General features: G+C 44.2%; 2 protein-coding genes across 2 annotated transcripts; both read left to right on the plus strand.

Moving 5' to 3' along the window:
• Positions 1-1,759: 1,759 nt before the first annotated feature.
• On the plus strand, positions 1,760-7,552 carry GLYATL2 (glycine-N-acyltransferase like 2; the record flags this gene model as incomplete). The annotated part of the gene is given in 6 exon segments (XM_084257457.1): positions 1,760-1,837; positions 3,002-3,109; positions 4,201-4,327; positions 4,421-4,551; positions 7,147-7,382; positions 7,384-7,552. Coding segments are annotated over 6 exon segments (849 nt in total).
• An 11,927-nt stretch (positions 7,553-19,479) lies between these two features.
• LOC311171697 (glycine N-acyltransferase-like) lies at positions 19,480-23,878 on the plus strand (the record flags this gene model as incomplete). The annotated part of the gene is made up of 5 exons (XM_084234730.1): positions 19,480-19,557; positions 20,247-20,354; positions 22,023-22,149; positions 22,909-23,080; positions 23,469-23,878. 5 exons carry the CDS (start codon positions 19,480-19,482, stop codon positions 23,869-23,871), a joined length of 888 nt encoding a protein of 295 aa, XP_084090856.1. The 3' UTR covers positions 23,872-23,878.
• Positions 23,879-24,378: the final 500 nt, after the last annotated feature.

The raw sequence follows: 24,378 nt of genomic DNA on the forward strand, positions 1-24,378 counted from the left end.
TCTCTTACTCTCCACACTATTCTCTGCTCCCACCCTCTGCTGGCCCCTTCTCTTCTCTGGTCTTTATCACTCAGGACTCAGCGTGGGGGTCGGGGGGCATCTGTTGGATCAGGTGGGGGATTCTACTGCCTGGAGATGCTGAGATAAGCTGAAAAGATGTTTCCCCTGGTGGTGAGGGTAGTTGGCTGTGCTGGCTGAGGGGTGACCCTATGTATTGTGGCTGGTGGCAGCGGGTAATAGCACGAGGCATAACCTTCCCCTACCCTCACAAAAGGTGCCCACAGAAACCCACCATTCATCATTTTCTCTTTTGTTGAAAAGCCATATTTTTCTCAGACAGTTGACTGAGACTGCCTGGACCAAAAAAGGAAAATTCTACTTTTTTCTCTGTTGGAAAATGTCTGCCTCTGTCCTGTCAGGGCCACCTCTAGAGGTTGGAGTCAAGAGAACAATAATTCTTGTCCACTTGAAAAACCCTTGGGGTGGGGGATAGGGGAAATTCAGCAGCCTCAGCCCTTGTGGTGTTTGTGGTTCCAGAAAGCACAGAAGATAATGGCCTTACTGTGTCCCCAAGCGTGCAGGGGGCTTTCAGGATGAGAAATTCAATTAACCTGAGGTCCTGACATCTTCCCAAACACAGACAGCTCTGCTTAAATTGGCTCAGGAAAATCAAGGGATGGCTTTGAAGTTGCACAGTACTTCTCCTTTATCAGTTAACTAGGTTGGCTAGAAACCTGTCTCTGTTAGTCAATTGAAAACGTTAAAAATTAATGAAATGTCTTCTCTCCTTTGTGGAGAAAAAGCAATCACACATTCTTGCTGCGCGTATAACATCCCATACAAACCAAGGCCCCAAACTCTGAGGACAGGTCGGGTCTCAGAGAAACCTGACATTGGCCTCCCAGGCGTGAGACATCGGATGGCTCTGAATATCCTTTCTTAAATTTCTCTTTTGTTGAACTTTGAGTTTGCTTCACAGCAACGATTATTTTAGACCATACCTGGAACTGGTGCAGGAAAACTGGTGCTTAGTCTTCAAGAAAATTGAAAGCTGACTTCAGAATTGAAGCAAGGTGGGGAGTGTTGGGTGGGCTAAGAGCAAAGAGGGAAGGAGGCACAGTGGTCTGTGGTGGGGGACATGGGTAAGTTGGTGGTGGGTGCACTACGGTGGTGATACCTGATGAGGGCACCCCAATATTACCTCAATCAAAATTTAATTAAATAAATAAAAAGAGAATGATGTCTTCAAAGTGTGTTTAAAGACATAGGAAAATGTCCATGTTAGAAAGTCAGTAAAATACTTGCCATACCAAATCAGTAATATCAAGAGGGTAAGTGAGTGGTTATCCACATAGTTTTATATCTGACTGAAAGTCTTTCTGAAACAAAGTAGGGACGGTTTCTGAAAAGATACATTATTCTTCATTTGCATCTGGACAGCTAAAGACAGCCATTGCTCAGATGTGTGGTCTGGTTTGACTCAAATGTTTGAGGAAATTTATCTCCCCAGATACGCTATGCCTCTTCTTACTGTGGAATTTAGTGCTAAAACATCAAGGACCCCCGAGATCTGGCTGCAGCCCAAGCTTCAGTTCCTGTGTGTACAATAGAAGAACTTTCCCTCCACTGGTGTCCAGTGTCCTGGGTGTTTTCTCCTTCCTCCTCTTCCTGCACACGGATCTCACCTCACCAGGCATTTTTGTTTGTTTTGTTTCCTTAGATCGAATCCTGAGGGAAGGGGGCTAAGGTGCTACGCAGGATGTTTGTGCTTCAGGAACCCCAGCAGCTTCAGATTCTGTATGAATCCTTGGAAAAGCACATCACTGAGTCCTTAAAGGTAAAGGGCTGAGCAGTGAGGAGGACAGACTCAGGGCTGAGGACCTCCAGGGCACACGGAAGCCAGGTGTCAAGTCAGGTCACTCCTGCAGGGAAGCGCTTACTACCCAATGCAGCCACTTACTTTGCTTGTTTTGGGGGCCTCTTAAACACCTCTTGCAGCCATGCTTCTGCTCTCTGCGGTGGGTTTCCTTCTCTGCTCCAGGCTACCGCGATGTCTTCCTGTCTTCCACTTTACCAGCCCCTCTGCAGCTTGGTGACCAGATTCACCTGAAACGAATATGATCACATCACCCCCGAGGCAAATGTTCACACTCTGTAATTGAGCAAACAAAATTCTGCTCCTGCAGCTCTTTCTGTCTGCTTGTGTCTATGCAAGTGTTCTTTATTCTTCTATCCCTTTTCCTAATAAAACTCCTCCTTAAATATAAAAAAATACAAACAGAAAAAAAAAAGTTCTTCTCCTGCCTCTTACATCTTCACCTGACATGCACCTGGCGCTCCCAGACTGCCCCCACTGTGCTCCTCATACTTCCTCAGGTGCAGCCACACCTGCCACACCAGCTTTTTCTCCTGCATGAAATCATTTGCCTTCTTTCACTCTTGATTTTTCCAGGAAAGACTTTATTGATATCTCAAGACCCAATTCAAGCATTAATCCCCAGTAAGCCTCTCACCACTGCCTGGACAGGTAGTGCGTTTCCTCCGGGGTTCCCACTCCATTACCCATGGGCCTCTGCCAGAATACATGCCCTGATATGATTAGATCCTGTATCTCTTTCCTTCTAGACTTAACCTGAAGGCAATAGCCACATCATATTCACCTTTGAATTTTCTAGACTTAACACAAATCTTATACAGACTAGTTGCCAAATAAATGGTGTGGCATGAATGACAAACATGGGGAAATGACATGAAATTAAAAAAAAAAAAATAGCAGGTGAGCCTCAGCGCAGCCAGTTCCCAGCCATTCAGCCATTTTCCTGGATCTGCTTTCCAAGGTGCTTTGGCAGCTGGCTCCCAGCGAGTAGGCCACCAAACCTTTCTGGAAGCAATGATTGTATTTTGCCACGTTTCTCCTTACGTCTGGCTTAGTTCCATACTATATCCAAGACCCTAGCTCAAAGGAAAAGTTAAATCTTCTGTTTTGTTTTGTTGTTCTTAGGTGTATGGTGTCATTTTCAGCATGAAAAATAAAAACCCTTTCAACATGGAAGTGTTGGTGGATGCCTGGCCAGATTACCAGGTAGTCATTACTCAGCCTCAGAAAAAGGTGAGCAAACCAGCTACTGGGCCTGGGCCTTCTCTCACCCTCTGCATGGGAAGGAGGCACCAGGAGGAACCAGAGGCTGGGGAGAAGAGCCCTGGCACCCCTGACAGGTTTTGGATGGGTGCTTGGGAAAGAGGGCAGGACAGTGCCATAAGGCATGGGCATTGACAAAAAACCAACCACCCAGGTCTTGTAGATGACATTAGGACCCCAGCTGGCCAATCTTTCCCATATACCTCAGCATAGATGCCCGTGGCTGGAAATGAATAGGAAACATTTCTTTCTCCTTGTAACTAAACATAGTCAAATTATACTTGGTCGGTATTGGGTTTTAGATCTAAATCTGCCAAGTGACTAGTTGTGTGACCTTGAGAAAGTTGCTACTTCCTTTACTCTGGAGTGAAGGGTAGTTGAGCAATGGACAGGAAGATCATATATACAGAACAGGTACATCTTCCTCATCCTCCAGATTTGGGGAGTATAATAAATCTCTTCCATTCAAAAGAAGGGCTATTTTAACTCCCCCAGTTCTCTGTTTACATAGTAATTAGGGCAATGTGAACACAGCACCACCTGCAGGGACCCCCAGGGGGGTGTCCCCAGCAGAAGTAAGCAGGCTGGCAGTGCAGGTGGGGCTCTCTGCTCCAGGTACTGCTGTGAGCTCTGGCATATGGATTTTTCTAGAAGTCTTCATTCACAGGCACACCAAGAGCCAATAGCCATGTCAGCTCTAGAGTGTTGGGTCAGAATTAGCTTAGCATGCCTTCTCCCAGACCCAGAGTCTTGACCCCAACCCTGTTTCTGGTGCTTCTTTCCCAAAGTTAGGCATTCTCTCTTTTAGATCCTTAACACTATTTCTGGTTTCTTCTCTCCCAGACAGGAGAGCTACTCATCCACCCAGTGAAATGCAGCTGACTTTAGTACCTTATCAGAAAGAAACCACCTTCTGTGTGTCACTGGCTATTTATTTGTCAAGGTCTAAGGCCATTTTCTGCAACTTTCTCATAAAAGTAGAGCCTATGAAACAATTGGTCTCTAGCACTGCAGCCCTTGCCAAGAACATGTTGTAAACGGACTGATGTTTGTTATATCAGGAGATGAAAGACGATTTGGATCATTATACCAACACTTACCACATCTTCGCCAAAGCTCTGGACAAGCTACAGGAAGTTCTGGCATGCCCCCAGGTTATCAACTGGGAACAAACCTTCCAGATCCAAGGTAAATGATCTGGGCTAAAATACAAATCCCCTGTGGTTCATCCCTAGCAAATATGGAAAATGGGAAGCACTGTGTTCTCTCTGCTCTCTCCAGGTTGCCAAGAGAGCTTGAGCGCAGCAATAAGAAAGGTTTCAGCTTCAAAGTCAGTGCAGGTGGATTATACAAAGACCACACTCTTCGTGATCGAAATGCTGCTGATGAAGCTCAGGACAAGTGATGATGGGGTGGACTTGACAAAAATGCCTAAAGTGGATGAAGACAGCAAGTGAGATTTTATTGTTTGCTTGCCAGCTCCTGATAGAATAATTCAATTGTCCTAAGGGCAAGGCCTGGAAATGTAGGATTTGAGACTTAACTATGGTGGGGTCCACAACTGCCTGAGCAGAGGAGGGGCCCTGTGCTAGCTGATGTTTGCTGATCGTAGGCAAGACCTGTTAGCTGAGGTCCTCGACATATATGAATTCACTTAAGTCTCACAGAAGTCCTCTTAAGAGGGTATTGGATGGATGTCCTTGAAAAATCTTTACTGAACTATTTTTTTTCTACAAAAATACTACATGCTTTACAAAGTATACAAGCATATAAAGTAAAAACTGAAAGTTTGCCCACTTGGGTTCCCCACAACCTCCCTATCTAGGTATAAATATTCTTTTTTTAAAGATTTATTTTATTTATTTATGTGTACAAGAACTGGGGGGTAGGCCAGAGGTGTGGAAGGTGAGAGGATTCACCAGAGACAGAGTGGGGAACAGAACAGGCAGATCAACTGAAATACACTGCTGAGGGGAGCAGCGGGTGAGACAGAAGAAGTCTGCTGTGCCTTGTGGGTCAGCTCCCCTGGCTGGGGATCGAACTCATGCTGCAGTGGCTGGCTATAGCTTGATAGTGCTAAGACTTTAACCACTGTGCCACCAGGGAGGCCTGGTATAAATATTCTTAACATTGGTCTGTACTTTAGAATTCTGTGCATGTGAGGATTTTTTTTTTTTTGGTAACATACACACCTGTTGTATATTGTAACTCACTTTTTTCATTCAGCAATATGAGATATATATATCTTTCATGTAAACTCATAAAGATCTTTTTCATATACTTGAAGCTGTGCAGATTTCCATAATAAGGATATATGCACTTATGTTTCCCCATATTAACACACATATCTCCGGTTCTTCCTAGTAACAAAAGCTCTGCAATAAATGTCTTCTACAAGTTGTATGATATTTCTGAAAAATGGATTCCTAGAAATGGCTGGATCAATTAATATGTATATTAAATAAATATTAGCAAATTGGATGTTAAGACTGAGGAATTTCATATGTGACAACATGGCATATGAAACAACCTAAGTGCCCAAAAGTTGGAGAGTGAATAAATTCATTGCGATATAATCCAAATATTGGAATAATATGCAGTCAAGAACAAAGATAAAGCAGTTCTGTTAAGATAAGGAAAGAATTCCAAAATATATTGCTAATTGAAAAAGAAACAAAACATAAGATGGAAAGAACAGTGTACCTGCATGTGGTCATCATGTGTGATCATAGTAGGTACACTTCTAAAATTGCATAGAATGCCTCTGGAAAGTTAGCAAATGTACTACATTACTATTTGCCTCTACATAAGTTAACTAGGTAATAGGGGAACAAAGGAAGAAGAATTATTTTCCATTATTATTCATTTATACTTTACGATTATATTGCTAATTACAAAAAACAAATAAAATCTTAACACACACATATGATTGATTTAGCTTGAAGAGCCAACCATCTTCAAATCCTGCTTTTGGACAGTTGGATTATCCGTGGGGACCTTAAGAGAAGCAGAGGTGCAGGGAAAAATGTTAAATAGAGATGAAATAATACTTAATCTTATAGTTCTGGAAATCTGGAATGAAGCGCCTGTCCTAAGGTGATGCTTCCCTTCCCCTGAACCCTAAAGTCCTATTTTGATCTCTTGCCACTCTGGGTTTGGCTATACCACAGAAGAAGGGTAATGAAGGATGCTCCAGGTCTGCAAGGAAGCAGACTAGGGTCAGGTCCAGATGAAAGAGAGCCAAAAGCCTCACTCATCTGTAGTGGAGTGACTCGAAAACAACAAATTCCTCCTCCTCTTGGAGAGGGTAAAACGTCTTTGAGATCTTCCTTTTGTCCAAACCCTCTACCCACAGAAGATGTTTTTCTGATTTTACGGATAAGAAAAGTCAACCTCAGAGAACTTGTGCAGGGAGAGAATCAGGATTAAAATCCTGCTGGTTATCACCCAGAAATTCACCTTTTTTCTCCTCCTATTTTGCTGATTCTCAGACTGCATTTTTATACTCCCTAAAGTTTGCAGTGATGGACTTAAGGACCCATGAAGCCATAAGATGTGGCTCTTGTCTTCTTGTGACACACATTTTATGGACATATTTGTTGAAAGAAACACTATCTTGTATATTTAGATATTCTGTAGCATAGAATTCAAAACCCAAGGGTTTCATATGTAGATCCCAAAGACAATCCAGCCACCAGGAGAGGCTGCCCCAGCCTAGCTCCTTCAGCTTCAGGAACATGTGCCCACACTCTTCCTTGGGGTTTGCTTGGACTTCAAGGTGTGATGTGCCGTAGCACCCTGTCTTGCTGGTATGAAATAACTCTAAAGTGCATAAGATTTTCTCCCCTTCTATTATTTGGGAGCGTTTTGAAGCAGACATAGAAAGAGATTTTCATGCATCTGTTTCCTCCTCTAAGCTGAAATAAGAGGATGGTGTCATATTTATTTTCTGCAAACCTGGCATCTAGTAAATGTTGGGGGAATAAATGTACTTTTTTTCTTGACAGGAAAGAAAACTTTTGGGCATCTTCTTGGACACCTCCTATGCAGGGCTTGTGAATGAGCAGTGGGGCTTTGGGAAAAATGAAAAGAGTTTGAAATACATTGAACGCTGCCTCCAGAATTTCCCAGGATTTGGCATTCTGGGTCCAGAGGGGGTCCCTGTCTCTTGGATTGTGATGGAACAGTCCTGTGAGTTGAGAATGGGTTACAATGTCCCTAAATACCGAGGTCAGGGTAACGTGGGAAATTGGTTATCGCTTTGAAAAGTATCTGGCTCAGAAAAAAGTTCCATTTTACTTACATGTGGCAGGAGAAAAAGTAAAAATCCAAGATACATTGAAAAGTTTTGGGTTCAAGGTTGCTCCTTGTGGCTGGCATCAATGGAAATGCACCCCCAAGAAATATTGTTGATTGGCACCATTTTAAAGTCTTTCTTATCAGTGAAAAAAAAATCAGTCTAAACACCAACAAGATAACACGCAAAGCACCCAGTTGTTATGTGGGGTTTGTGCACGACCGAAGACCACCCTTGCAAAATATCTCTGTCTCCTTCCCCTCCACTAGGAAAATCAGAAGCTTGGCCCTTTGCTGTCACACTTTTCCTTTATGGAGACAGAAATCTCTGAATTAAAATGTCAATCATTAGTGTCAAAATAATGTGTTTAATGCAATTTTTTTTTATTTGAAGTCTTTTTTCATGGAAGAATCATGCTTTTTATCAGGTTTCTCTGTCTGAAAATATAAAATCTGCTTTGAAAATGTCTCCTTTGGTATCTTTCTCTTCCATCTACAAAGTTTTCCAGAGGACTTTCAAAAGCCCTTGACATCATGGTTTTTGATGTTGACTGTCCTCTGAAGAGCTCTGAGACATTCTACTGAATTAAATGATGTGGCTGTCAGAGAAAGTTTGGTTTTCTGAGTGATTTTTAATCACAGGGGCTTGGTAGGTTGAGTTATGTGGCATGGCTTTGTATTTTCAACATGATTTTTATGTCTAGGTTGCATTTAGCTTCCTATTTATTGTAATAAATTGACACAAATTTAGTGGTGTAAAGTAACAAACATTATCCACACACCTGAAACTTACACAATGTAAACCAAAATTATCTCACTAAAATTCATTGAAAAAAATGTGTCATATAATATCTCTGGTAGTCAAAAATTCAACGTGGGTCTGATGGGATGAAAATCAAGCTGTTAGCAAGACAGTCCTTTGGGGAGCTTGAGGGTAGAATCTGTTTCCAAGCCTTTCCCAGTTTGTGGAGGATGCCTCCCTCCCTTGGCTTCTGGCTCCTCCACACCTTACTACGCGCCCTCCCTCTATTTCCACCCCCTTCACTTAGTCCTCTGTCTCCCTCTTGTGAGGACACTTGTGATTACACTTACCATTCATTTGGATAGTCTAGGATCATCTCCCCACCTCAAGATCCTTGATCACATCTGCAAAGTTTCATGTTGGCATATAATGTAGCATTCAGAGCTTCCAGAAGTTAGGACCTGGAAATGGTGAAGATTCATTATGTAGTTGATAGAAGAACCCTGCACCGTCATCAAAGGAAGACAACAGCTTACTGAGGATCTATAATGTATCAAGAAAAGCATCCATATCTGACTCCCAAAAGTGTCTAATTGGGGCCTCCCTGGTGGTGCAAGGGGTTAAGCAATACACTATGAAGCAATCCACAGCCTCTGCAGCACAAGTTTGAGCCCCAGCCAGCCACGAAACAACCCACATGGAGCAGCAGACCTCTCTGTCTCACCCGCTGCTCCCCTCAGCAGTGTATTTCAGTCAGTCTGCCTGTTCTGTTCCCCACTCTGTCTCTGGTGAATCCTCTCACCCCCACATCTCTGGCCTGTACCCCAGTTCTTGTATGCATAAATAAACAAATCTAAAAATTTTTTAAAAAGTGAATAATTGGGTCACCTCTATTTTTGGCCATCACCATTTTTGGTCGTCCCTTAACTAGTGAACCCTGCTCTTACACAATCCAGTACTCCACTCCCAGAAATCCATTTCCAAGAGGAAACGACAACATATGTCTATACAAAGGTGGTAAATGAATGTTCATAACAGCTTTACTTATTTATAAGAATAAAAAGCTGAGAATAATTTAAATGTGCTTGTAAACAACTGATAAAAAATAGTTGTACACTACAATACCACTAAGTAATGAAAAGGAGCAATTATCGCTGCAAGAACAGTGTGCAAGAGTAAATTGTTTAGGCTGAATCAGAGTTTTTTAACCTGGGTGCTATTGTCAGGTTGAACCCACAATAGCTCTGGCTTCTACCCGCTAGATGTCAGTAGTGCCTCCTCTGGTGAGAAGTGAAAATATGTTTGGACATTATCAAGTGTCCTCTGGTGGTGAATTGTCCTCAGCTGAGAACCACTGCTATACCTCTCTATTTATAAATTGGATGCAGGATTCAGATCTGAGTCACGATTATTCATCACCTGCTTTCCAAGTCTCTATTTTTTTACTCATTATTGGTCTGTGCTTACTATGTTTAATATGTGGGAGATGGGTCTTGTCTTCTACTGCAAAGCATGTATTTAACAATCATCAATATACCTTTTAAACCCCAGACTTAGTACTGACTCAATATCATCTCCTCTTTTGCAGTCTGTTCCCACAATGTGGATTAAACTACATTCTTAAAAACAGAACATCCATTTACTGTGTGACCATATGGCACATTCTGTAAATGCCCTCAGCCAGAGAAAAATAGCTTTATAGATTCAGAATTAATTTCTTGTACTTGGAAATTGTCATGTATCAAATGTTAAGTAAGAAACTTAATTAAGCTCCAAATGAAATGAAATTGCCCTTCTATCTATAACAATTTTTACTTGGCCATCTCTCTGCCTTTGTCATGCCATTTTAGCACATAGAGATGTTCTAGAAAATTCATTTTTAATATGGGCTTTGGGAACATATCTATTAATGATCATCTTCAGTTTTATAGGTTTTTAGATTTTTTCCCTTCTACATAAAAGAATAGCAGGTATAATCAATATGCACATCTGGGTGAACATTTTGGGTGTACTTACCAAAAAGTGTGAGATCAGATGGCTTGCTTACTGGAAAAGAAAACATTACAAGTCAGATGGTTTATAATTCCTTATAATCCTCCAATTTGAAAGAGGACCTAACGAAGTCATTAAGTGATGTTTAAAATGGTTTTTGTTGACATATCCTAACTGGGATATTTAGCATGTTACTTTGTGCACCCAAAACATTAATAGCATGCTGTCATAAAACATCTCTTTCAATCCACTTATGTGAAAAGTGTCTCCAGCATCCAATTTTAAAATTATTTTAAAAGAATAAAATTCCCATTAAACTTTGTCTGATTTTATCAATACATAAATTTCATCTCTAGTTAATCAGTGTTAATTGGAGAGGCAGTTAATTGGAGAGGCAGTGGGGAAAGAGTGACATCTCCTGGTCATTGTAATTTTTCCTTTTTTTTTTTTTTTTGGCGTAGAAGAACTGGGGTGTAGAGAGGTGTGTGTGTGGGGGGGGGTGAGAGTGTTATAGGACAGGGAGAGGGGCAGCCCAAACCCCGCAAACCTGCCTATTCTAAATGGGTTCTGCCATCTGCTGCATCAACACAAAACATATGAGACTTTAATGGGAAGGAACTTTAATAAAACTAGGAAACAATACAGGTAAGGCAAAGAGTCTAGTTTCTAAATGAAGCACCCAAAGTTACCCATCCCCTCGTGGGTAAAAGTCCATCCATATGGGATCGGCCCAGAGCAAGGCCCCAAAGCCTGCCACAAGTCTAAAGCATCTTCCAGTGGGGACCCACAGAAAATGGTCACAAACAACCAGACAAGCCCGGAAGGAAAAGAGCAAAATCAACATCAAGATAAAGGCTGCCACTGTCACCTCCCCATGGGTCTCATCCACATCTGTGTCACCCAGTCCACGACCAAAAGACAAGCGCAGTTTCTTCACGTGTCTCTAGGCTCCATGCGCCTCCTCCAGGTCTCCTGGCTCCATCCTGCTTCCTTCCTCAGTCTCTTCTGCAGCTTCTCCTCTCCCTGCTCAGCTCCACCCTCCCTTGGGTGGGGCAGGGAAACTCCCCCTTTCCTGGGGACCACCCTGTTACAAGAGGATTCATCAGAGACAGAGCGGGGAACGGGAACAGAACAGGCAGACTTGACTGAAATACACTGCTGAGGGGAGCAGCAGGCAAGACAGGAGAGGTCTGCTACGCCATGTGGGTAGCTCCCTGGCTGGGGATTGAACTCAAGCCTCACCAGTGATAACCTGATAGTGCTGAGACTTAATCCTAGGCCACCACAGAGGCGCTGGTCATTTTCCCTTTAGGGAAAGCAGATATTCAGGGCTTGGAGGAATGACAGGCAGGTGCACAGTGAGGCAGACTGCATAAACCAGGTCATTCCAGGTACAGAATATGGATTTTTTTCAAAGATTTATTTTTTTATACAAGAACTGGGGTACAGGCCAGAGGTGTGGGAGGGTGAGAGGATTCACCAGTGATAAAACAGGGAGAAGAACAGGCAGATGAACCAAAAACACTGCCGAGGGGAGCTAAGGGTGAGGCAGGAGAGGTCTGCTGCACCATGTGGGAATCTCCCTGGCCAGCCGGGAATTGAACACGCACTGCAAAGGCTACGGACAGCTTCACAGCACTGCACTCAACCCGCTGCGCCACTGGGGAGGCCCCAGAATATGATTTTTTTAATCATTTTTTTCTCTTTCAGAATTATCTTCCTTGAGGAAGATTTTGATTTTTTAAAAGCCACTGATACTTTTTGAGTGAGGGGTGATACTAGTCCCTTTAAAACATAGTCCAGATCCACCACTTTCAAGAAGCCTTCCCTGGCCCCCTCCCCAGCCCCACATTGGATGAAGGATCCCTCCTCTGGACTCCGAGTTCCATTTCTTATCACAATTTTGTAATTTACCAGATGGTCTTGGAAAGATCTTTTTTTTTTTATATATAGGTTTCTCCCACCCGCGATACTGCAAGCATTTAAAGTAGCACTGTGTCTTTTCATCCTTGAATTTTTAGGACAGGGCTTAGTATATTTTAGGTTTTCAGAAAGGTTTTGTTGACGGAGAAAGAAAGAATGAAACAAAGAAGGACAAAAGAAGGGGAGAGTGGAGAAGTGATGGAGGGAAGGAATTAAGGAGGGGTGGGGGATGAGAAAGGGGAAAAGAGTGAATGAAATATCTCCCTACAGGGCCTCCCCTGGTGGCTCAGTGGTTGAGCACTGGGCTGCGAAGCTGCCCGTAGCCTCTGCAGCACTGGTTCGATCCCCGGCCGCCGGGTGAGGGTCCCACATGGCATGCACGCAGACCTCTCCTGCCACCCGCTGCTCCCCTCAGCAGTGTACTTAGTCAGTCTGCCTGTTCTGTTCCCCGCTCTGGCTCTGGTGAATTCTCTCACCCTCCCGCGCTTCTGACTGTAACCAGTGCTTGTAAATAAATAAATAAATAAACCTTTAAAAAAATAAAAAAAAAGAAAAAGAAAAATCTCCCTACAGTGTCCGAGTCAAGAGTTCCCAGGAGGAGAGTGTCCAAGCCCAGTGAGCTTGGAGAACACTCCGTATACTTGACCAAATTCATGGAAAAACTGCCTTGAGGCACACATGGATGCGTCACAGTCCCTGTCCTCATTGCTAGGGCTGCCCACAAAGTCCACAGCCTGGGTAGCTTATTCAATAGAAATTTGTTTTCTCATGAGACCGGAGACTCAAGTTCAAGATCAAGGTGAGTTGATTTCTCCTGAGGCCTCTCTCCTTGGCTGTCTTCTCTGCCTCCAAGTGGTTTCTCCTCTGTGCCTGTGCACCAATCTCCTTTTCCTAATGTTAGCAGGCAAGGTGAGGGGTACCCAGGAACCACAAACCTGCCTGCTCTAAATGGATTCTGCCATCTGTCACATAAAGGCAAATGCTGAAGTGCATTAGAATTTCAATAAAAAGAACTGTAATACAATTAGTGTGCAACAGAGAGGAGTGAAAGGATATAGTTAAAATAGTTTCCCCATGAAACATCCACAGTCATCCACCCCTCCTGGGTAAGTGCCCAGCCAAACAGGGTTGGCCTGGAGCAGGGGCGTGGAGGCCGGAGACTTGCCACAGCCTAAGGCACCTTCTGAGGTGACCATAGCAAAGGGCAGGAAGGGGAAGACAAGACTAGAAGGAAAGGAGCAAAATCAAAACAGTTTGAATCAAAGTCGTGCCAAGGCTGCCATGGGTCTCTCATGTGCATCTCTCCTATGGGTCTCCTTCCAGGTCTCCCACATCCCTGGTACAAGCCCAAGACCAAGAAGAAAGCGCAGCTGCTTCTTCACATGTCTCCGTGCTCCAGGCCTCCTCCAGATCTCCTCTTCCTTCTCCATCCCCTGGTCTTCCTTCTTCTTCCTTCCAGCCTCTTCCCAGTCTTTTCTAGCTTCTTGCTGCTCAGCTCCACCCTCCCTTGGGTGGGGCAGGGAACCTGGAGCCTCCCCTCTCCCCTTTTGATTTATTTATTTATTTTATGCATAGTAGAACTGGGATATAGACCAGAGGTGGGGGTGGTGGTGAGAGGATTCCCAAGGACAGAATGGAGAGCATAACAGGTGGCTCTACTGAAATACACTGCTGAGGGGAGCAGCGGGCGAGTCGGGAGAGCTCTGCTGTGCCATGTGTGTCAGCTCCCTGGCTGGGAATCGAACTCATGCTACAGTGACAGGTGATAGCTTGATAGTGCTGAGACTTTAACCCCTGAACCACCAGGGAGGCCCCTAGGCCATTATTTATATAAATTATCTTTACAGTAGGCTTGAGTCTCATATATTCCCATACAAAATATTGCTTCACAATTTTTCTATTTACTAGGTTACTAGCTTATTATAATAGGATATAACTCAGATCTGCCAGATGGAAGAGAGTCATAAGCCAGGTATCAGGGAGGGCACAGAGCTTCCATGTCCTCTCTCCCTGAATCTCTACAAGTTCAACAACCAGTGGAGAAGTGGAGGAAAGGTCTTGTGTCCCTGTGATGTGGGCGTCAGACCCAGCATTTTTCAGAGAGCATTTTCCTTCATTGAATGCTTTTCTGTGGATAAAACTAAATTTCTTTGGAGACTGTAGTGGCTGTGTCAACGTTTCCAGTGTGACCTTTTCAAGATGTTGCCCATTTTAGTGCTAACAGCCCAGCAAAATGTGACAAAATCCCTGACATGGATGAGGCCTACTGCTGAGTTTTATGTTTGTCAACTACATTTATTGAAATCATATTTTTGTTTTCAGTATGTGTGTGTTGTCCCAAATGTACTTTTGGTCCATTAATATTATATACCCAGTAATCTGGCATCAAATTTGACTATGCCTCTTATTTCCTTTTTGGAGATAAAACTTCAACACTCATGGAAGATAACATTGGGGAAAAGCTGCATGATGTTGTCTTGGAAAAGATTTTTTGGAAGTGACTCCAGAAGCACAACAGATGAAAGTAAACATAAACAAGTGGGGCTACATCAAGCTAACAAGTCTCTCTGCAGAGCAAGAGAACAATCAACAAAACAAGAGGCAGCCTTCCCTAGGAGAGAATATTTGCAAACCACATAGCTGATAAGAGGTTAAGATGCAAAACATATAAGGAGCTCAAGGGAGAGCAAAGCAAAGCAAAACCACAGCACATAATCCTGCTAGACATGGGCAGAGGGAGGACCTGAAAAACAATTTTTGCAAAAAGCAAGCAAGCCAACAGGTACATGATAAGATGCTCAACATTGCTAATTACCAGGAAAACACAAATGAAAACCATGATGACAACTAACCATCATGTTAACTGGACTCAATGTGGTGATTATTATGTAATATATACTCACAGCAAATCATCGCTGTGCACCGGCAACTAATATGATGCTGTATATCAATGATGCCTCAAAAAATAAAGACAAGCAAAATCCCTGGGGAAAAAGGAACACAAATGAAAAACCCAAAACATTAATTTGTCCAAGAATTCTCCAATATGTTCAAGCAACAATATCAAGCAAAAAATGTAATGAGATCTGGAAGATGCCTCTCTATGGAAACTAATAACAGTACCATTTCTCCAAGGTAAAGTCTACTTGAACATCCCCAAAGACCACTGTTCCCAAGGGGCCACACCGAAGGGAAGGCCTTGAACATGGTAGTCAGAGAGTTGGAAAGCCAAAGTGAGCAGAGAAGCCAGCTGAAATCAATTTTCCTAGCACTGAGGGGCTAAGATCATGGACACGAAAAACAGTGTAGGCGTGAACTTTAAATGGTGAGGAAAGTAGGTAAAGAAATCAGTTTAGACAATATTGACTTTCCTCTGGATGCATAAAAGATTTTTGCAAATCTTACAGATTTGCAATCTATAGGATTTTGTGAATCTCAAGGTCAACCCCATTGGAGGCTAACACCCTCCCTGGTTCCTAACACAAAAAGGTGACCCCACATTTCTGGGGGGCAGAGCAACAGGCATCTACCACCAGCCTCTTCCATGGCTGGTTCTGGTGCTGCCTCTTTTAAGAATTACAGATGCTTCCACTGAGAAGCAGCATCTCCATCTGTGAACTCTCAGGGAATTCGACAAGCACTTGATGAGCCACAGCCTCTTGTCCACCGCTTTTAGTCAACATGTTATGATTCAGTTCTTTTAACAATTCTAATTTGACACAGGGAATGATGTGTAGAAATGTTGCTTTATATAATATATTAATATATGTGATACCCCTAGACCCTTAGGGCTAGGGATGGGGCAAAGTTTAGAAAAGGGTGAGGATCAGGGATAGGAGAAGGGAATTGTTAGGAATATCATTTGGTAATAAAAATAAACAGTAGTGAGTAGCAAGTCAACATGTCCTACATCAAAATGGTTGCTTCAAGTGTCATGAAATCTCTGTAGAAATACACCAAATGAAATGCCGCTCATCTATAACACTGTATGTAAAGAAATTAAATTAGTGCTTTCTCTGTGACCAGCTATTGTTATGTCTGTGTTGTAGTCCCCGTCACAGGTCATGCGTTCTGAGAGGACAGAAAATCTATGTGTTCTAGTTGAGGGCTGAGTAAGGTTATCAGTCAGGGTCCAGACAGAGAAGCAGAAATTACAAATTCCCTGGAAGTGTTTGTCCTTATGCAGGGGTGTGCTAGTCAAGGCTCTTTCTTCCCATCAAGGACCAGAGTAGAGAGAAAAGGTAATTGGGAAAGGAAAATTGATTTAAAGTGGAGAGAACAGGAACAAGAGAAACCCATAGCACAGGCTGAAGTTCACAGGCACAGAGACTGTCCATTCTGGCTGACTCTGACCTTGGTAGAACAGGCGTCCACCAGCTCAAGTTTCCTTCATCAGGGAGGTCAACACCCTCCACCCCCCATCCCCCACCCAGGCCAGATGACCAAGGCACTGGGGGAGCACCCAGTGGACCGTGAAGCCTTGGCCAGCCGGGCCATTGTCTCTGGCCAGAGTTAGTTCTCACAGCTTCTGCTGTTTCCCCGCCCCCGCCCCCCCCCCAATCTCTCCTAGGACTCTCTTGTGTAGACTCACCTAGCTGGAAACATGAAAGAACAGGAATTCAGGCAAAGACACTCAGCCTAGCTAGTGACACCCTACAAGCCCACAACACTAGGATCTCAGTCAATATTTAGTGAGCGAGGGAATGAACAAATGGATGAGGAGATACACACTCAGGTTTTGAGGCCAGTCACAAAAATCCAGCTCACTGATAACATGGCTACACCAAAGTATGGATGCATTAAAAAAAAATCCTGCAGACTTAGGTCAGAGGAGACTTTGTTGGACAGGATTTTCACAGCAGGAACTTGGTAATGGGGAGGAAGGGCTATTTCAACAGGGAGAGCTCACAACTCACAGGATTTGCAAACATCTGCAAGGTCAGGCAGAAAAAGGCTATTTTTTTTTAAAACAAAGAAGGGAAAGCAAGGTTCACAGTGGGCTTCAGTGCCACCAGCCCCTACCCCACAGTTGGCTCAGCCTGAGGGTGAGTCGAAGTTCAGGGTCCTGTTTGGAGACAAAACTGAATGTTTGATCAAGATGGTTAAATACTTTGTTCTAAGGGATCACTGGGGAAAGCAGGTCAAGCTAACTATGGATGAGGGTAAAGCAAGCTGGGCTAACATATGGACAACTGGGATGAAAAGTGCAAAATTGAAATAGACCAGCAAGACCCATGCAGACCTGAGAATGTTCTGCCCAAGTCAGCCTGTTCTAGGCCAGGTGCTGTTTTGGAGATTTTACACATTGGCTTGGCCTAGAAGAAGGAGAGAATTCCTAGTTGAGCTAACCCTTTATGAAGCAAATATGGGCGATGAGTAGGGTAGGGGGTCTGGCCTTGTTTTAAGAAAAGCAGCAGGACCTGGGCAAGTCTTCCTGAGTAGAGGGAGGAAGCATGAGCCTTTACAGGGGATTCGCTCAGGTGGAGGAGTTGAATTGATGCCTGTTCCCAGGCTAATGGGGCTTAGATACAGGTCAACCCTGTCCGTTCACTAGAGAATTGTGTCATTTAAACCATACTTTGTCCCTAGCCTTTTGGCCTGCCTGGAGAAATAGTCCTATAAATCTTCTATTTTTACTGAGTTGAAGGATGTTGTTGAGGATTTTACATACTACATCAATGATTCCTGAAAGGCTGCATAAGAAAATCATCTTGAGAACTGCTGCAGAGAATGTGGGGGAAATTGCGGGGAACTCACTCTGGTTAAGGGTTGGGAGTAAGGGAAGGTGAAGGATTATAAAGGCACACTAGAAAACTTTTGGTGGTATTCAAATTGTTTATATTATCATTATGGTGCTAATTACAAAATACATATATTTTTCACAATACAACCAAGTAGCTGCTTAAAATTGGTCAATTATTTATTGAATGTAATTATACCTGAATGAAGGTGACCAATGATAACAAAAATATTCTGGAAATCTTTAAAATATATACAGGTTTCTACATGTCATGCTCCTCTGAAATCTAAATAAAAACAGCAGGGGCAGGATTAAGTCATTTTAAAATATTTTTAGGTGATTCTCATAGTCATGTGTGGAAATGGCTACACTGTATCATTTATTTGTTCCCTTATAAGAAGTATCATAAGAATGATTCTTTTTTTTTATTTTATTTTCTTGATTGAGGAAGAAAAGATGCATTTTCTTTGAGCTATAAGTGAAAGGTTCCGGCTTGCGGGTGGGGGAACTGGTTTGATGAGGAACAGAGTTGTTTTCTGAGGGTATCAGCACACCCTCATTCTCGCCCCTATATGGAACTTTCCATAAGGATAGCAATAATTAAAACAGTTAACACACATTAAATACTGCTGCTTTTCAGGTATTCAGCTACAGGCTTATAACTCATGATCTCATGTATCACACAGATCACCCCATTTAATCTGCACCACAAAGTCTTGTACAGAAGAAAAGTCACCCCATGGAATTTTTTGGCTGGCACCATGAGTTGACTGTTGCTTCTGCTAATGATAACAATGAGTAATAATGCTAGGAGTAACAGCTTAATGATTGCTTACTGTGTGGTCCAGGCAGTGTTCTGAGCACTTACCTGTGCTAATTGCTGGGTCAGAACTGCTCATGGAAGGGTCTGTTCCAGGGCACAGAGGAGTTAAATCATTTACCCTTTGTTGAGTCTTTTCCACAGGAGGGCAGGCTGGTGAGGGATGCCAGCTCCCACAACCATCCCAGGTGAGCTTGCTGACCCCTTCCTCCAAGCAGTCTTTTCAATGGGCAACACCCAAGTCTCCTAGAAACTGCCTGGGGTCAAAGTGACCCATTAAAAGAACAAAGAGCCTTCCCTTGCTAAATGATCCACAGCTATTAGGTAGACCAACAGGCCTCACGTGGATGCAAGGGAAGCCCTTAGGCCTTCCCCTTTAAATGTACACCCTCTTTTGCAGAGGCGGGGCAGGAAAGGCTCTGTCTGAGTGCCAGGCTCTCCCAGCTCCAGGGGGCAGCACCACCCAGCTTCGAATTTCCTTGCTATCACTCCTGGTCTACTCTGGCTTTCTGAACAAGGTGAGAACGACCCAGCCCTCTTAGGGAATATATTTGTTAATGCCAGTGCAGCCTGGATGTTAAAAAATGAAAATTACAGAGTTTTAAAAGTAGTAGGAATAATTTTGAAAAGGAGGCACCTGTATTTTCTGCCAAAATTACTCATCCATGGAGTTTAGGAGGAGTTCAGCCAAGCCAGCACCAGGGAAATGACAGGGCAGGCTTGAGGTCAGGCTTAGTGCCTGTTTGCTTTGGGTCTTTGCATGGCTTTTAATAGGTCTCATTCTTTGGTGTTCTTCATCCTCTCCTTAGGTTAAGGTACTTGCCAACATGTTACACTTACAAGGCGGACAAATGCTGCAGATGCTAGAGAAGTCTCTGAGGAGGAGCCTCCCTGAATCCTTAAAGGTGAGAAAGAAACTCCTCACCCTAGCAACGCCTGCCCAGGCAAGGCTGGCAGGGGGAGCCTTCACAGAGCCCCTGTTTTGTATCATCCATTTGCATCTCTGTAGTTCCCACCACTTCCCTGTAAGGCAGATCTGTGCTATCCATGACCCAAAGAGGAAGTGGAGGCTCAGGTGTGTGACTTGACCATGGTCACACCAACTTGAATGGCAGTCTGAGCTGTCTCCTCATTGATCTTTGCTGTTATGACCCCAAAACATTCCTGTGCCCTGACAAGAATTGTGTTATGCAACAATGGAAGTTTGCCCAGAATGGCAAAGTTGATAAACTAAGGCATTAATGTTTAATTGATTCTGCCTTAACAATCGAGTGCTCGATGAAAGACAAATAACAGACTTTTCTTTGAAACAAATAACAGAGCGGTTTCTGTTTTGTCAAAGCCCAAAGGTGATGTTTAATTTAGGATGAGGTAGAGATGTTGTTTTAGAAATGGACCTAGCATCTTGCACCATGGAGGTGGCTTGTTTCTGGATTTTGTTCTTGTTTTAGGGGGCCATGATCTATCTTATAAGGAGTTATCCATAGAATATTGCGGTAAACTAGATGCCCTATTAGATCCTGCACCTGATTCCCAGGGGAGACTCTGTCCTTCCTTCCTCACCAGCTGACCCCCTCCCTTTCCTGGGATGCAGGTTTATGGGACCGTCTTCCACATGAACCGGGGAAACCTGTTCAACCTCAAGGCCCTAGTGGACAAGTGGCCTGACTTTAGCACCGTGGTTGTCCGCCCGCAGGAGCAGGTAAGGGGGGATGAACACCTTCTCTGCTCATCCTTGCTATGTACCCCATGCACCTGGCATGTGAGCCCTGGGGATCAGCAGGTGAATTACATGATGGTGAAAAAGACCCTGTTTTTAAAGAGCTTGTGGGCAGGAGGAAAGCAGAGATAGGCAACTAAATCCTGTGTGAAATGTGCAAGATGGAAGATGTTCAACATGCAGAAAGATAAAGCCATCGCAGTTTAAACGATAAAGATGGAAGTCACAGGATGAAGGTAGACCCTTGCTGGTGAAGGCTACTCTGAACCGGATTTGGTAGATAAATGTTTTTGTCAAGCTGAAAGGACATTGTAATTGGAGAAAACAGCAAGGAAAGTTGCAAAGGGGTGAAAGGATGGTGAGTTAGGAATATATAAAAACAAATATTTAATGCTACAATCTCTGTATGCATTGTAGGGAAATATTTAAAAACTGGTGTAACTAAATGTTAATGTTTCACACATCAGAATACCTAAGGTTATTTTAAAAATCCAGTAAAATTATAAGTTTAGATAAGTACAAATATTATACCTGTTAGGAAAGAAAGGAGGCCAAGATTATCAGATTGAAGCAGGCTTTATTTGAGGAATGTCTGTGAGGGACTATTCTCGGGGTGCTGCAGAATGAGAATTGCAACTTGAAATTTGGAGGGTGGGTCTTTATAAGGTCAGGATACTGATAGAATATTTGGAGTCCGAGGACTGCAGGGTCTCTACTGCAGGAGGGGGTCTGCTGGAGTTATTTACTGCAGGGGGGCAGGGGTCTCTACTGTGCAAGGGTTCTGTAGGAGCTACTTAGACTGCTATCAACTTATATCTGCTTTAGCTTAACACAGGTTCCCTGGAGCCTGATTGTTTTATGAGGTGCCTGTGTGAGCTCTCATCAATACCTCTTATGACAACAACTTTGTTTTAAAATCTTAAGACTCAACTGAAATAATATTAGTGGAATTCAATCTTTAATGGGATCTTAACTAACAAATGTGTTACAGCTGATCTGTGAGTGTATCTTTATACCATATTTTATAATGATTTAAAAAAATTCTAATTTTGCACCAGTTGTGGTAATATTTTTTCCCATGTCACCTGCTTCCAAAAACTCATCAGCTATTTTATAATTTGAGGGGTTCTCTCTAAATAAGTCAATTATTTGTTGTCTGAAACTGTAAATTATTTAGCTATATATTTTAAGAAAGCATTGTTAATTGGCTTTCATTTTCTTTGGCTTCACTAGGTATTGCCAGAGTTTTTATTCCAAAGTTACCCATAACCAAGTTTAATACCATCACTTTCATATCTTGTGTTTTCCAAATATGTCAAATATAATAGTTTTATTGCAAGACAAGCTTTTCCTTGTCAATGATTTTTGTATTCTTCCTGTGTTAATGATGTCAGAAGAGGGAAAAAAGTTTTCTAAATCTCTATGTGAGAGCTGATTTGAATTTCAATGCAATAGGTGGGTAGAAAATAGGATTATTCTGCAATTTTCCATCATAACTCAAATATTTCACTATCATTCTGATCTCATGATATAAGCAATTTAGAAGAAACTTAATGGACCTATAAAATTTTAATATAAAAATAATTACAAATATCATAGGATGATGAAATGAAGAAAAAAGATTGGCAATCACTTTTTTTGATGATACAGGAGATGACCGATGACCTTGATCACTACACCAACACTTACCTAGTCTTCTCCAAGGACATCAGGAAGGGCCAGGAAGTCCTGGCCACACCGGAAGTCATCAACTGGAAACAACACCTGCAGATCCAAAGTCAGTACCAGACCAGGACGTGCGTGGACCCTGCCCTGTCCTGAACAATCTCCCCATGACCATTTCTCCCTGGATGACCTCTACACCCTCAGCCTGATGGCAGGTTTTGACTCAGGTGCAACTTACCTGAGAAGCAGACAGAAAACACCTCAAACTTGCACAAAACAGGCTCCATCAGGGAAGACTCACAAGCTTCTCAATGTCCAAGATAGAGGGCAGATTCTGCATCCCGTCCAGGACCACAGGGTGACAGCACAGAGCACAGTCCTGGGCCTGCCTTCCCTGGGGTGGGGTGACAGCTGGTTCTCAGGGCAGCCCTGCACCCGTTGCTCCTGCCCATGGAGGAGGGCAGACTTGGCCTAGGCCAGGGCAATGCAGGACCCCCCTGGGGTGGGGGACACAGGGGATGGGGACACACCATGGCCCACTGGGCACAGCTCAGCAGCCTGTGACATGGGACATGGTGAGTGCTGGGTGGTGCAGCTGCATCTGTTTATAACTGAGAGCCACAGGACTGTGTGCCAGAGCCGGAGCACACTGGCATGGCTGTGGTGAGTGAATTTCTGGGCATGGTGTCACTTGCCCAGAACAGGTGGGACACAGCTCCACGAGGCGGCCCTGTCACTCAGCAGCAGCACCGAGCCCACAACTAAGGTTTCTGTCCCCAAACCCAGATCACCACCCTCCCCCCCCAACCCCCCGCCCACTGGCAACATCCCTGGGGGTGCACATGGCTCCTTCTCTGCTCCCACCCTCTAGGTTCACAGCCGAGCCTGAACGAGGTGATCCAAAGTCTTGCAGCTGCTAAATCCCTCCAAGTCAAGCATTCCCAGAACATCCTCTATTTGTCCCTAGAGACAGTAAAGAAGCTGGTTCCTTCCCTGCTGGATGAGAAGAACTTGGCCCCCACGGGGGGCAAACCCAAACCCATGTGAGTGTGCACAGAAGCCCTCTGCTCGGCCACTCCCCCACGCCTGCGCTGCCTCCGCATCTCTCCCTGCCTCTCTCTGGCCTCCCCACAGCCTGTCAGGAAGGGGCCAGATTAATCTTTTGCCAATGAAATGTAACTGATTCATTCAGACCACAGGACCCTGCCGCCTGACCGGTCACCTCTGTCCCCGTGGAAACTCTCAGGCTCCTTCACCTCCGCCCTGTCCTGTGCTCCCCTCTCTCCACCACCCCCCCCCCTTCTCCAGTCCCTCTCAGCACAACCCCCCCACCCCCAGAGCCATGCTTGCTCTGTCCCCCGAAACAACAGGGGGAAGGACAATGGAGCCTTCATTCTCACGGCCTGTGCTTTTGTCTTGGGCCCTCCACAGCAACGAAGCCCTGTTCAGGCCCTCCTCCCTGGACGTGGCCCACGCTGCCCTGGTGAATGAGTTCTGGCTTTTTGGCGGCAACGAGAGGAGCCTGAGGTTCGTCGAGCGCTGTATCCGCACCTTCCCCTCCTTCTGCCTCCTGGGGCCGGAGGGGACGCCAGCATCCTGGGCCCTGATGGACCAGACAGGAGAGATGCGTGCAGGGGCCACTGTGCCCAAGTACCGTTCCCAGGGCCTCATGGCCAATGTTATGTATACCCAGTGCCAGGCTCTGAGCAAACTGGGCTTCCCTGTCTATTCTCACGTAGACGGGAGAAACAAAATCGTGCAGAAAGTAAAGTTATCTTTGCATGAAGCCCCCCTGCCTGGTGACTGGAACCAGTGGCACTGTGTCCCTCTGTGACGGCCCTGACCTGGCAGTGCCCATGGAGGTGTGAATGTGTGGACAGATACCTAATAAACTGTTGTCATGGTAAAGCAGTGGGTGCTGTTTCATCTTGGGTTTGGGTGAGTGGTCACCAGGCTTCTAAGGTACCTGAGGTTCAGCAGGTGAAGCAGCCCCAGCTGCTCCTGCAGGCCCCACACTCCCAGCTTTCTTGACATGCACAAGGGTCTAGGAGTAGTGTTTTTTGTGGGTCACAAAGGTTTTTAATTCTTCCCTTCCCCTTCCTTGGTAAAAGCATCTGGGCTCCCTTATCCCTCGTGACTCTCTCAATGTCACCTTCAGGGATATATCAGAGTCCAGTGAGGACCCAGGGCTTCATCCAGAACCCGCCACATCTGCATGCTGCACACAGAAGTGGCCAGACCCATAAACTAGGGGAGACCCAGGAAAAGCAAGGGGACCTTTGGGTCGCTGACATTTTAAGAAGTAGAAAAAATGGATTATTTGCAGGCACAGGCCATCGTT

The sequence above is a fragment of the Talpa europaea genome (assembly GCF_964194135.1).
Source record: "Talpa europaea genome assembly, chromosome: 1".
Lineage (NCBI taxonomy): Eukaryota > Metazoa > Chordata > Mammalia > Eulipotyphla > Talpidae > Talpa > Talpa europaea.